Source organism: Seriola lalandi, unplaced genomic scaffold (assembly GCF_002814215.2).
Source record: "Seriola lalandi dorsalis isolate HSWRI2012SDOR001 ecotype SW California unplaced genomic scaffold, Sedor1 jcf7180002054938, whole genome shotgun sequence".
Classification (NCBI taxonomy): domain Eukaryota; kingdom Metazoa; phylum Chordata; class Actinopteri; order Carangiformes; family Carangidae; genus Seriola; species Seriola lalandi.
This window is the reverse complement of record NW_019525490.1, coordinates 544,538-557,998: the sequence shown is the minus strand read 5'-3', so window position 1 is coordinate 557,998 and position 13,461 is coordinate 544,538. Positions and strand designations below refer to the sequence as shown.

At 42.3% G+C, this 13,461-nt stretch overlaps 1 protein-coding gene across 2 annotated transcripts in view; it reads right to left on the bottom strand.

Moving 5' to 3' along the window:
- Window positions 1–5,125, bottom strand: part of LOC111644608 (transducin-like enhancer protein 4) — a 40,091-nt gene extending 34,966 nt beyond the window's left edge. For both annotated transcript variants that reach the window (XM_023393524.2, XM_023393525.2), the window contains exons 1-4: window positions 4,561–5,125; window positions 4,106–4,203; window positions 2,280–2,343; window positions 2,091–2,135 (exon numbers count right to left, since the gene is read on the bottom strand). In XM_023393524.2, the coding sequence (XP_023249292.1) occupies window positions 2,091–2,135; window positions 2,280–2,343; window positions 4,106–4,203; window positions 4,561–4,605 (252 nt within the window). In that variant the 5' untranslated portion in view covers window positions 4,606–5,125. The remainder of the gene's footprint in view (window positions 1–2,090; window positions 2,136–2,279; window positions 2,344–4,105; window positions 4,204–4,560) is intronic.
- Between the last annotated feature and the right edge of the window lie 8,336 nt (window positions 5,126–13,461).

Sequence of the window (13,461 nt, the reverse complement as noted above, 5' to 3'; positions counted from 1 at the left end):
ACCCCCCCACCCCCTTCAATCTCGGTTTCCACTCAACGAGCCGCACACGTCGCATCATCGTATTAAACGCCATGGATGGAAAACACACATCAGCGTCCGTGCACACTGGCGTAAGAGTGCACACAAACACAGCCTGCACATCAAAATCATTTGCTTCCAAAACTCACACACACACACACACACACACACACACACACACACACACTGAAAACAAGCACACAAAGGCTGCTGGCAGAAACTAGGGATTCACTCTCCAAAACTGTTTCCTGACAGAAATCATTGGGCACCAGGCAAAGCCACTGTCCACATTTTATCTCTTTTTGTTTTTTCTCCCTTTCCCTCAACACACACACACACACACACACACACACACACACACACACACACACACACACACACACACACACACAGACATACCAAGACCAGCAAACAGCAGGATTTATGGTAGACAACCCATATTTCATCAAACAAGTCTGATTAGTGTGCCAGTAAAAAGCTGCGCGTGGTGTGTGCAACATTCACACGCAGAAAAACACACACACACACACACACACACACACACCACAACAACAACAACAACAGAAACAAACACAAAAACCGACACATACCCCCTAGTAAACATCTAAAATATATGAGCACATACAAACACACACACATACAACACACACAAATACACAAATAGCGCACACAATACTAAATAAACAACTACAGTGTACATACAGACACACACAGACACACACACCAAGTAAACATGTACAGTATACATACAGGCTGTTATACAGACACCCCGCAACACACTAACACACACACACACACACACACGCGCACACAATATAGATACACACAAAAACATACACATATAGCAAGACAAAGACCGATCATTTATCACATCCTCTCATCCTTATGAGCACACACACACACACACACACACACACACACACACACACACACACACACACGTGTGATGTCTCTGGAAATGAATGTGTAGCTGGTTAGCTGTGGCCCATTTAGCCTGGCAGCTGATGTGTGGTTAACACAGACATTTATGCTAATGACCCTCCATGTTTAAAAAAGGCAGCAGTAATGTAAAGGCTCGTTAAAGGCCAAATCCTCGCTCACTCCGCTCATTTTTCAGCCCATTTTCTCTTTCAATTAAACTGATGAAATTATTATTCACATGTGAAATTACTGCTCAACCTCGCCAGGCACCAAAACACACTGAAACAGAACAAATGAGAAATGGGGGAATTCTTAAGCACTGCTCTTTTTTTTTTTGTTTTTTTTTTGTTTTACATCCGTTCATTATGAAACACGGTATATCTTTAACACACAATCTGGGCTCTTCACACAGTTTGTGCCCCTCCCATTGTATCATTACATTCAAGTTGCAGCTAAGTGTCCCGGCCCAGAAGGTTGTTCACAAAACACAGCGCTTGTCTTAAGGTTTTCCCAGAATCCAAAAGTTTGACACACTTAGACACTGTTTCTCGAGGTGCAACTACATTTTCTGACATGTTCTTTCCAAAATATAAGTAAAATAAGATATAATAATAACACATTACTTTGTATGAAAATATAAAATGTTGAAAAGAAAGAATATATATACAAATACTGATAATAAGATTATGGTTAATTATGGTTAACACTCTAGAAATTGAGGAAGGAGATTAGCGGTTAGCATCTTTGTTTGGGTTATGAAACAGAGTGGTGTTAAATCTTCTTTAACACGGAGTAAACAGAACATTTTTCCATCAATGAGGATTCTGGAAATACTTTGAAAAAAGGGTTTTTTTCTAAGATTACCAGTTAGCGAACACAAGAATATCATAAGCAACGAATATGTCAACCACAAAAAGGAGGTAAGAACAATTAAAAATATAAACCGCATAATGTGCGGCACCTGGAAAAACACGGTGGCACAATTTTGAAACTGAACTGACAGCGAGTTTAGCAGGAACTACGGATTTCAGCCTCAAAATGTAAAACATGTTGATCTTATTTACCCTCTGCATTTATCTGACACCTACTAAAGTGAGGAATCGGTTTCACTTCCTTTTCACACGTAGTAAAAAAAGAAAAAAGTTTCCTACCTGCTTGTGCATCTCGATGTTGAGTCCGTATGACATTTCATAGTACTGAAAAAAAACAAAACAAAGATCAAACGTGTCCTCTCTGTTCCTCTTTTAGCACACAACAAAAATACTGATGCACACCCCCCCCACACACACACCCCCCCCACACACAAACACACACACACACACGTAGTCAATGGCACTCACCATGACATAGTGTCTCTGCATCTCAGTTTTCTCACTGGCCAGTTTCTCACACTCCAATTTCAGACTGTGAGGCAGAAGGAAAATATCATGTTAGTGTATGTCACGATCAAACCCACAGCAGCCCTCACACACGTTCAAAGGTAAAACAAAAGTGCACTTCAAGTCAATTACGACTTTAAAAAAGACTGAAAGAATTAAATTGGAGATGTCACTTGTAGAGCACCAAACCTCTAAGTGACTACATCCTGTTACTTTAAATTTGCATTTCTAAATTTGAGTGGAACATAGAGAGAAAGAAAGAAAAAAAAAAAAAGAGTCCCTTTGGATCACACCAGTTTCCCCTGCAGACACAGAAGACACTTACTCAGCAGGTACTGTGCAGTAATTAATGGATCAATAGACGACCACACAAAACTCATCATATATTCTTACAGTGTGAGTGGAAGCCCAAACTGCACCATCAACAAAAAAGCAACCATATAATGAGGATCCATTTTACAAGTGTGGCTACACAAAAGCTGAACTCTTTCAGATTGTTGCTTGTAACTGGAAAGCTGTGATACGTCAATACAGGAAGCTTTTGTTGAGGAGATCATCAGGTGTGCAACGGTATCTAACTGGTGCAGGTAAAGTTAGGATGCTGACAGACTAAAGGAGCGATTTAAAGGTTAGAATTGGTGATGTACTGTTGTATATTCAGTGCGTATATCTGACCCACCCTTACTCGCCCTGCCCACTCACCACCCCCAAATCAGTGTCTCCCTGCTGTTAGGATTTCACTGGTATGCAGCAGTTTGATCACATGCAGCTGGCACTGTCCTTGGTTCAGCTCGTTCTGGATTGGCCAACAAACTGGACCGCTGGTTCATCTCACCAGGTGATTGGGCAATAATTACAAGGTGGCCCGAGGCGAGCGATTATTATGCATTGGTATCGTGCTTATGGTTCTTCCCCGAGCAATGTATTTCACACTTCATCATGTCGGGTAAAAAAAGCATTTCACACCACTTGCACTTGCAGAGAGAGACGTGCATACCAAGGCTGGTGGGGGTTTACCTGTGGTTAGTCACCGAGTGAGTGATGGACCTGAGACAAAACATGGACTGCCAGTGTGTTCGCTCTATTCACAGGATCCGTGGAGAACCGGTTTCGTGGGATCTCCAGATGGATATCTACCTCACACTGAGCATGTTTTATGTCTCAATCAAATCCTTCACAAAAATCCATCCGTGTCTTATATTTCATGGCATTGCATCATGCATTTCCCTAATATTCTGGTGATACTGTGTGACTCATAGATGATTGGTGCAAGGCAGGTCAACATCACAGACATTAACCTCTCTAACCTAATGTGGTTTCAGTTTACAATATGGGCAAAGGCCAACTGATATTATCACTACTGATTATTCTTCTGCTTTTTTTTTTATTGATTAATGGTTTGTCCTAACATCAGCAAATTATGAAAAATTACATGTTCCCAGACCCCATGATGCCTTTTTTAAAATGTTGATCGTGTTTTGTATGATGAGCAATCCAAAACACAAAGATGTTCAATCTTTTTTTTTTTCTTAACAATAAAAGAATCTGGAGCCATTTGTCTTTTTGAAATTGCAATTATTTGATTAAAATTGCTCCTGATAAATTTTCTTTTTTCTGTCAATTAACCACTCAATTAATAAATGCAGCTCAATAAGACCCAGAATAACACACAAATCAAATTTATAACCACTTTTCATCCCACAGCAGGAACTTTCCTCAGTATTTTATGGGCCGATGAGCAGATGTTTCCGTGCAGCGTTAATGTCATGCTCCATCCAAACTCTCACCTGTGATACTGAGCTTGCAGGAACTGGAACTCCTCCTTGATCCGGTCGCAGGACTCGGTGACAGTGAACTTGAACGGCTGTCCCGGCTGGTGGGGGACCTCAACCCAAACCAAACAGCATGTGAGGGAAGAGAGGAAGAACTGAGCCACCAAAGTTCAGTGTCACGACACACACACTCACACACACACACACTCACACAGAGGCAAGACTGTAGATGACAATAGGCCTCTGTGATACGGATGGCCTTTTGGTTTCACACAGTCTCCTCACACGGTAACCCACGCACACTCACAGACACACACATACAGCTGCAGCAGTTTGACAATGAGCGCAATTGTCCGTGCGAGCGCGCAGTGGCACGGAAACTTGATCTAAACTGATTACGCATCAGGCGCGCGGCTGTTAATCCGCGCTGTTTTGACACACTGCCTTGGCTGCTACTGCTCTCTACTTACCGGATGCCGTGCCGGGGGGTACATCTTGCTCAGATCTCGAATCATTAAAAATGTATTTCAAAGTTCATCCACATAAACACGAAAACAAAATGTGTGAGCACGGATCTTTCCCCGTGCGTAAAAGGTCAGTCAGTGGTCGCTCTGCGGGCTACGTGCGTGTTCCGTGAAGAGCGAAAACATCCTCGGATCTTTGGCTGGTCAAAGACAGTGACACAGTATTTCAAAAGTCCATTCAGTGTGATAATCAGAGCAGGAGTTGCTTCACTCTTCTCCAAAATCTCCAGCGCGTTATTCTATGCGCAACAAAGCTTTAAATTCTCCCTCTGAACTAACAACGAATCCTCTTATTTTCTCTGATTTCCCCTACAAAGCATCGACTTCTGGCACATCATGACCCCGCTTGTCCGCGCCTGAGCTTCTCCGCGGCGTCTCGTCGTCACGCATTTATGGGTTAATTTCCTACAGCCTCCGTTAATGTTGACATCCTCACGCAGCACCGGAGGAGCGACCACCTCACCGACTGTAGAAGCCTGCCCCTGCGAAGCCAAATTTAGAAGCAACCAGTCGTACGAGCGCAATTACATATTCACAACAATTATAAGGGCCCGTACCGTGACGTCGGGACGTGTAGTTTAATTCATATTAGTCGATAATAAGCACTACAGATGTGCGTCTGCTGTAAAGAACTACAACTTCCCGGCTCCTCCGCGAAGCCCCCAAAGCCAATGGTGTGTGGTCTAAAGGAGGAGCGACCATTAAAGACAGCCAATAGCGACAGAGAAGTGTACACACTGCGCTCCACCCTCCTGCCAATCATCGATCTGCTATCCAATGACCTCCATCAGGATGCGATTTATGCAGACTCCCCACGTGGGGGGCTCGCTCTGGTACTAAAAGATGTCACAGGGATTAATCTGGAAACTATCTGTTGACTTATGTGCATGTTTTTTTTTTATAGAGACTTCCAGGCACAGGCTAACATATGGCCCCTTGGTGTTTCATGTTTTTCTTGTTTTTTTTTTTTTTTTTTAATTGAATCGCCTATTAAAATTGGCTCCTATTATGGCCACAGATTGCACTTACAACCCTGCAATTAAATCCTTATTCAGCTGCTGTTGTTCACCTCAGCCTATAGGATGTAAATCATACTGTGGCTGACAAAGTAATGTAAACACTTCATTAAATTCAATTTGCATTATTGTTACTGCTACAAAGGTGGGTTTATAGGTTGTTTGTCAATTAGCTTGTTGTCCGTCCCCTTTATTCTGCGTATGGGTTAGGGTTAGGCTTACGTGTTGGAAATGTTTATATGGTTTCCTCTGTTATTATCACCTTTCTCTCTTTGTTTTTTTTAACAAATGCAACTGCAGTTTGGGCACAGATTTGCCCAATTTGGAGCCGAGAGCTCTCATAAAAGCCATAATAGACATAGTCAGAGTACCATGTAGTCTATTATGACACATCTTTTAGTGTCAGTCAGCTTTTGCGATTTCATGTTTTAGATTGAAAGGAAGTGTCACAGCTGGGAAATCACAGATGTTTAATAATAACATTAACGATGGCTGAATTCCATTTAGCTGCTTCAGTTTCTGGGTCCTGATGTTGTCCTGATGGTCGTGTCAGAATGGAGCCACTGTTAATGTTATTAAAAGCACCCATGTTTTTCTTATTGTGACAAATCTTGATGCCAACCAGACCGTAGACCGTATAGAGCAACGATTTGACTTCTATATAGATACTGCATTGTTATCATTTGTTTGTATAAAATATATAAAGTATACAGAATTTTCAGGCCCACTTGACTGTACACAATAGCAGTGTGTATGTTGTGTGTGCTTATATATGTATCCTCCTGTATATGTTTGCTCTTGACACTGTATCGAGAGTCAGTGTCCTTGTGTGTTTAAGTATACAGTACATACCAATAAAGTCGTTTCAAATTCTGCTCTGCAGGTGTTTTCACCTATGTGACCTGAGAAGACCTTTTCTCTGGTCAGTGCGGGCATGTACAGACTGCACTTCATTTATTCATGATGATTGACTTCTCTTTCAGTTTCCTGTTTTGTTGCACCTGTTAATGCTGCACTTACATTGTTTACCCATTTTGTATTCCCATTTCAACTTTTTCATGGGACTCTCCTGGATAATGTAACAACCCTGTGGGTTTGTGTTATGGTCGGCAGTTTCGATTATTTCAGCTTAGTATATGAGAAACCATGTTCTGTCTTATCAAACAATTAGATGCTTTCATTACGATCCGAGCCGTAGAAATGCTCCAGCTTGTCAATGTAACAATGTCCAAGGGAAAAATGAATGGGACTTTAACTTCCACCAGAAATGGCTCTTCCCACTCTATTAGTACAGAGAGTTCGATGATGCTACGTAATTCCCAGCATTGCTCCACCTTATTTACACCTGAGGTCTGATCAACCACGGGTGTGTGTGTGTGTGTGTATAGAGGGCCTTAATCATTTTACAGGACGCATTTGCATTATTTTGTTGACCCCTTGTAACTAATACTATCCAATTAAAACACCTATTGTTCGGTTAATTGAAATATATCATGACTGGAACTCATCGCCTCGATCTATCTCTTATATTCGCACACCCACTCAGTGTGAGGGAATGAGTGTATACAGTATGTCAGCCCACATTTACCCACTGTAAGTAGATGTTCAGTGTGGGTAGATGAAACACACTGTTGCTGGGTCAGCAGCTCGCCAAACCGCTGCGTTCAGTCATTTAGCTGCATTAACCGACTAAGTAACTGTCGAAAATCTTAATCATCTGATGCTGCATTACACTTCATATTTCTTCTCTCCCCCTCTGAATTTCTTATCACCTCTTATAGCTACATTTGGGATTAGATTTATTATAATGTGTGCGCCTAATTGTATCTTAAAGCTGCGGTGCTGCTCTAACATGATAAAGCGGGGCATCTATCATCATTACATGTTACCTTTTTTTATTTATTTATTTTATTGCTCAAACACACAAACACACACACACACAGGCGTACAAATGGTTATCCACAATATGACACCACATCAATCCTCTCTCTCCTTCAGTCAGTCTGTCCGCCTCTGTCTCTCTGTCTTTCCTGTTGTCTCTGCCTCTCCATACGTACACAGGATTGTGCACACATACACACCGCCTCAGCCATTCAAATACACATCTCTATCCACCACACATACAAACTAATATCTCAGGTAAGCACAGGGCCTAAAGTGACCTGCTGTCGTGCTGCGTGAATCCACTAAGGCTCCGAAAAGGTAATATCGTGCCCTCCCTATTTCCCCTCCAAGGGTTGAACCGTGATGTGGGTGAGCAGGGGAGGTGCAGAGGTGAGGGAGGGGGGCAGGTGAGGAGGAATAAACAGATTTATTTGCCTGCGCCCCTCTCTGATTATTTTGCCCCTGCCTTTTGTTCCAGACCTTATGAAACCCAAATGTCAAGTGAGGCGAGGGCCTCATATCGAGCCCTGTCAATCACGACCCTCTGCGCACCTGAAGCCCTGACGCCGGATTATTGGCTTCAACACAAGGGCTGCCTCTGCCGCCAGCCACGATGCCTCAGACGATTCGACAGCCACGTTTTTTTTTTTTTTCTAAAGAGGAACTTCATTTGGCAGCTGATGCGCAGGAGATTGCACAGGAGCGTATTTTGAGGGTAGATGGGTAGCAGGCTGGATGTGTGCGCGTGTGTGTGTGTGTGTGTGTGTGTGTGTGTATGGAGGGCAGAGTGGCTTATTGAGGGAGGGGGGATTAAGGGGGAGGGAGGCAGTCTTGTCGTGGGTTATGGTGGGGAGTGGGTGGCGAGGAAACCCGGCCTTAACATCTTGCTCAGTGCACTGATCCCGACTAGCTATCAACACCTGTACACATGTCTCTTAATCTCACTGCTGCTCTCTCTTTCTATCCCTCCCTCCCTTTCACCCTTACACTCACACACACACGTACACACACGTACACACACGTACACACACACACACACACACACACACACACACACACACACTTCTACAGTATCTGCTTATTTTTAATATTACTTCCTCACTATTACGAACCGTAACATCCATGCATTCTCACACACACACACACACACAGTCCAATGGTCATAGTATTTACCCTTTGTCGGGCGTCTACTGCAGCTCCCCGGCACCAGAATACATTAATGTATCCGGAGAGCCACATCCAATTCAGATGGTGCAGCTTAGGTGAAAAAAGGATAACACATCATCACACAAGTTACATTCATTGCTGTTAACTCCCTCCATACATCACAGGAGCACCAGTTAAAGAGGTGGGGTGAACATGTTGGTCCTCATGCATGAACCAGTCATACGAACAGATTCATTATTAATTTGTACATAAGCGCGATTTAAGAGAATTTGTGGCATTCACCAATTTTTCTCTCAGGTACAAATGCATTTCACGAGTGGTCCTGATGTAGGTCATGAACGGATGTAGAGTTTTTAACCTTGTTAACATGTCCATATCGTGTTTTTCTATATAATACAAGACATATCATGAGCGAAATAAATAGTCAACGCCATGACTGTGTACTGCCACCTTGGAACTGCAGTGACAGTCTCAAAAACGGATTCAGGCAGGTTTTCATACGTCACAATCCTAAGGAACCAATCCCGTCAGCTTGCGTGGACGGGAGGCGGGCAAAATAAACAGGAAAGCTGGTCAGCACAGAAAGAGCGAGAGTTTGCATTAGCACAACCACTAACACTGTGTCAGCCACTGCCAGCTACAAGCTAGCAACCAACATGAACAATTAAAAGATGCTAACTAGGCTAACCATTCTGTTATATCTGCTAGTCAACGATTTTGTTCACAAAAGACTCCTCATCTGAGTCTGACTGAGGCTCAAACATGTGGCTGAGTCTCTCTGATGGTTCCTCCGCTAACCAGCTTGATACGCTCTGCTCTTTCACCTGTCAACCTGGCACAAGCAGCGGCGGAAAGCACGACACAAGGCCTGATCCAGAATTTGTCAATGAGGAAGTAAGCGTAGATGTGCTTCCAGCCCCAGTTTTCCAGTTTTTTTCATGTTAAACAAAATCCTAATCTTAGCATAGCATAGCATCATAGAGTATTTTTATTGTTACATTAATTGTGAATGAAATGTTCCCACAAATGAAATGGAAGAGGCAGCCTTCTATGGCAATTTTAGGGGCGCTGATTATGCTAATGATCAAATCTCACAAATGCGATCCTCCTCATGAACAGGTGGTAACCATCAGCATGAAACAAGCAAGTTGCAACAAGTTGCTGGTGCAGTTAAGAAAGACTTGTAGTAGTAGACTACAAGTAGCAGATAAATAGAAATAATCCTGATAAAACTAGCATTGTAAAGCGTATACATCTTGGAGTCCCAAGTTCCAATTCATGGGGGTCTGCCATATTTTCTGTCTTGTTACCACTAGGGCGTGCCAAAGTCAAAAATTTTCTAATCCCACACAGAAAAGTCTGATGTGGTGTGGCTCTACTAGACTGTTCATTTTGCGCAAATGAAAACCATAGCTTATTATTTATGTCTGCATTGCTGACATTTGTTTGTATGAAAACCACAGACCAGTGTTACAGCAGATTAACATCTCTACAGATGGAGTTAGGGTTTCAACTACAACAGACACATTAGTTAATCAACCAACACTGCTTGATCTACAATGGATACACAAATCTTATTCATTACGCCACATTGTGGTGTTTAACAGCAACTTCATCTGTTTTACATGTATGCAAGTTGCAGTTTTAATGAAGAAGGTGAATGCGCTGTCTCCTTCACAAACATAAATAGCACACTCTTTGCACTTATTCTGTCAGCTTGGATGTTATCACATATTGCACATATTTTAAGTTGTCACTTAACATACAAATTAAACTTTGAAACACTTTAATTATCCAAGGAACATAAATTCACAAACATCAGAGTTAGACCAGGCAAGTTCACACAGTATATAAAGCGCCTTGTAAACACAAAGGCAATTCAAAGTGCTTTTGTATAATAACAATAAATATAGCATAAGACTTAAACCGCACAGACACAGAACAGACACCGCTTCAAAAGAAATTAAAAAGATAAAAACGAAGAAATTAATCACACACAATTACAATTGACTTCAAGATGTGTACACACTTTCTGCTGCGACAGTGACCCTGAAGGCTTCTGCTGTTGTCCCATAGGTCATCAGGGTTATGGGGGTATATTTACCCTCCTTTCACCACCACGCCATCCTCTGGGTATATAGAATAATATAGCACCTGTCTGTCATTGTCTGTGTGTGTGTGTCTGTGTGTCTGTGTGTGTGTGTGTGTGTCGGAGGTTCAGTGTCTAACTAATCATACTTCAGTGAGTACTAACCACTGGTCCATGTTCTTAAATCTCTTGTCCTTACAGCAAGCTGCGTCTAAATCCCCCATGGTCGCCCCTTTAACACGTCATTAATACCCGGCGGTCGCTCCTTTGAACAGGGAGCTTGTGTGAAGGGATAACCAGGCCTCCTCAGACACAGAGACAGAGAGGTGGAGGCAGCACAGCGCTGGATTTACTCTGCTACCAGCAGGTTAATCCTCCCTCCACACTGAGAGAGCGAGGGGAGGTGTGTGTGTGTGTGTGTGTGTGTGTGTGTGTGTGTGTGTGTGTGTGTGTGTGTGTGAGGAAGTATGTGTCTTTATTGGAGACAGTTAAGGATCGGCTCCATCACGGTAACGACTCTGGGGGAACATCAGCATCTGGTGCTCAAAGTCATCCAGTCCCCCGAAAGGAACATACAGATTGCTGCCATTTCTTTATTAGATTACAAATGGATGAATGCAAGTGTTCGTACTGATAAAACCGAAATAGCATGGAGCGTCCAGATGACAAACAGACCGAGACGCTGAAAGCAGAAAAAGGGAGGCAGACAGAGATGAAGAACAATTAATTACTGGGGAAGTGGTGACATCGAGAACGGATGAAAAAAAAAAACAGAAATCCTGAGGGGCCAAATAATTCAGTGAGCTAATCAGAGCTACAACATCCGTAAATGCACATGACACTAGTTTATGACAGAAGGTTTCACAGGTAACAGTTTACTTGTCGCCTTGCAGTATTAATAAGCAGTATATAAATGCTTATTAATTTGTTTAGAAAAGACTTTAACGCAGTTACGAGCAAATACAAGGTGATATTATTAAGGTACACTATTTTTCAACAAAAGTGTTGTGTTTTACTGTATTGTCATTCATTATGTGTTTATTGGTGCCCACAGTGTTATAAACCATTTTGTGTCTTCATATCAATGCTAGGCCTTAAAATAAAGTGTTGTCATATCATGCTTTACACTGCGATGCATGAAATGTCCTTAAAATAAAAATAAATACAATAAATCCTATAAGTGGACTAAAATGCATTAGTCTACCTCAACCCACCCATGTTCACTCCACTGTAACAAATCAATTCCTTAAATGCACCTAAAAAATACTTGCGTGTAAACCAGATAAATGTAATTATTGTTCGGTTTAGTGTATCTTATTCACAAGGCAGCAATGGAGCTGCTAACTTGTCTTTTTAATATAAAAAGTCCTTCCCTTTGTCTGCTGTGCAGAAGACTCTCAGATAGGCAGTTGGACTTTTAACATTCTGTCTCCTCTTCAGTCTAAAAGACTAATCAGCCACTCGGCGGGGCTCTGGCTGCTAACCAGGACTAATTCTGCCTCCTGCTGGCTGGTGACACACACTGGGACAGCTATGATTGGCTGTTTAGCACCAGGGGGTACACCTCTGATTGTCTGCTTAGCATATTTTCTCCCCTCGTTCTGCTGGCACATACTGGCTCTTATTCTCATTGCACGGCGCAACGCAAAGGAAACGGGGGGAAGTTATGTCTGTGTGTCTGCAAGTGTATGTCTTACACTGCGTGCCACACGAGTGCGTTTACAAAAAAACAAAAAAACAAATTCATCACCAAGCCAAACCTCCTTCCTCCCCTTTCCTTTCTCCTTTATTGTTCTCCCTCCTTTTTTCCCTTCTTGTCTTCCACTGCGGCACAGATCAGATAGAATGTCACCTCTACAAACTGCTGCGAGCTAATTAGCTGTTAGCCATGTTTGTGTTCTTGACTGATGACAGGATCATTTACTCTGGTCTCCAGCTGGCTCTGTTTGTCGGAGCCATCTCATTAGCATGGCAAATTAGTCCCACTCAGTCAGGGTTGTGCCTCGCCCAATGAGAAATGATTGGAATGCAAATCAATCAAGAGGGCGGGGAAACAGAAATCACTAAATTGTGATGAAGAGGGAAGGATGATAATATTTTGTATTTTGGAGGAGATAAAAAAAAAATTTAATTGTTTGCTTGAAACTAGAGACAAAAGGAGGAAATTTGGGATGGGTTTTTGAAGAGTATCATTTGCCTTCACCTGAGCAAAAAAATATATATTCAAGGGCGATGCCTCGCACTGTTGCATGTGATTGTTATCAGTCTGAGGAAATCGACTGTAAATTGTAGGAACATTACTCTGAATTTGTGAGTTTAATTCCCCTAAAAGCCAAGCTTCATTCTCGATATCAAAGCCCAGATTTAATCAACAGCAGCCATACATCAAATCAGTGCCCGGCTCATCAGGTACAGTACGTCTCTGAATTAAATAAAATCCCAGAGAAAAAAAGAAAAATCTATAAATAAATAAACAAGGTTCAACATATTAACAAGGAGCACTGGCTGGCAAAGCAACCTTGTTTGTCATCATTGCTCCGTAATTCTGCTAAGTGAGCCGTTAATACGTTCCCGGCGTAAAACAATCTCTTTAATTCAATATTCTGACATCAGGTTTTTCTCCTCATCAGCAGGAAGTTATTGATCATGCTCGGGGCTCCTTTCACAACAGGACAGCTGCATTTTCTCTGC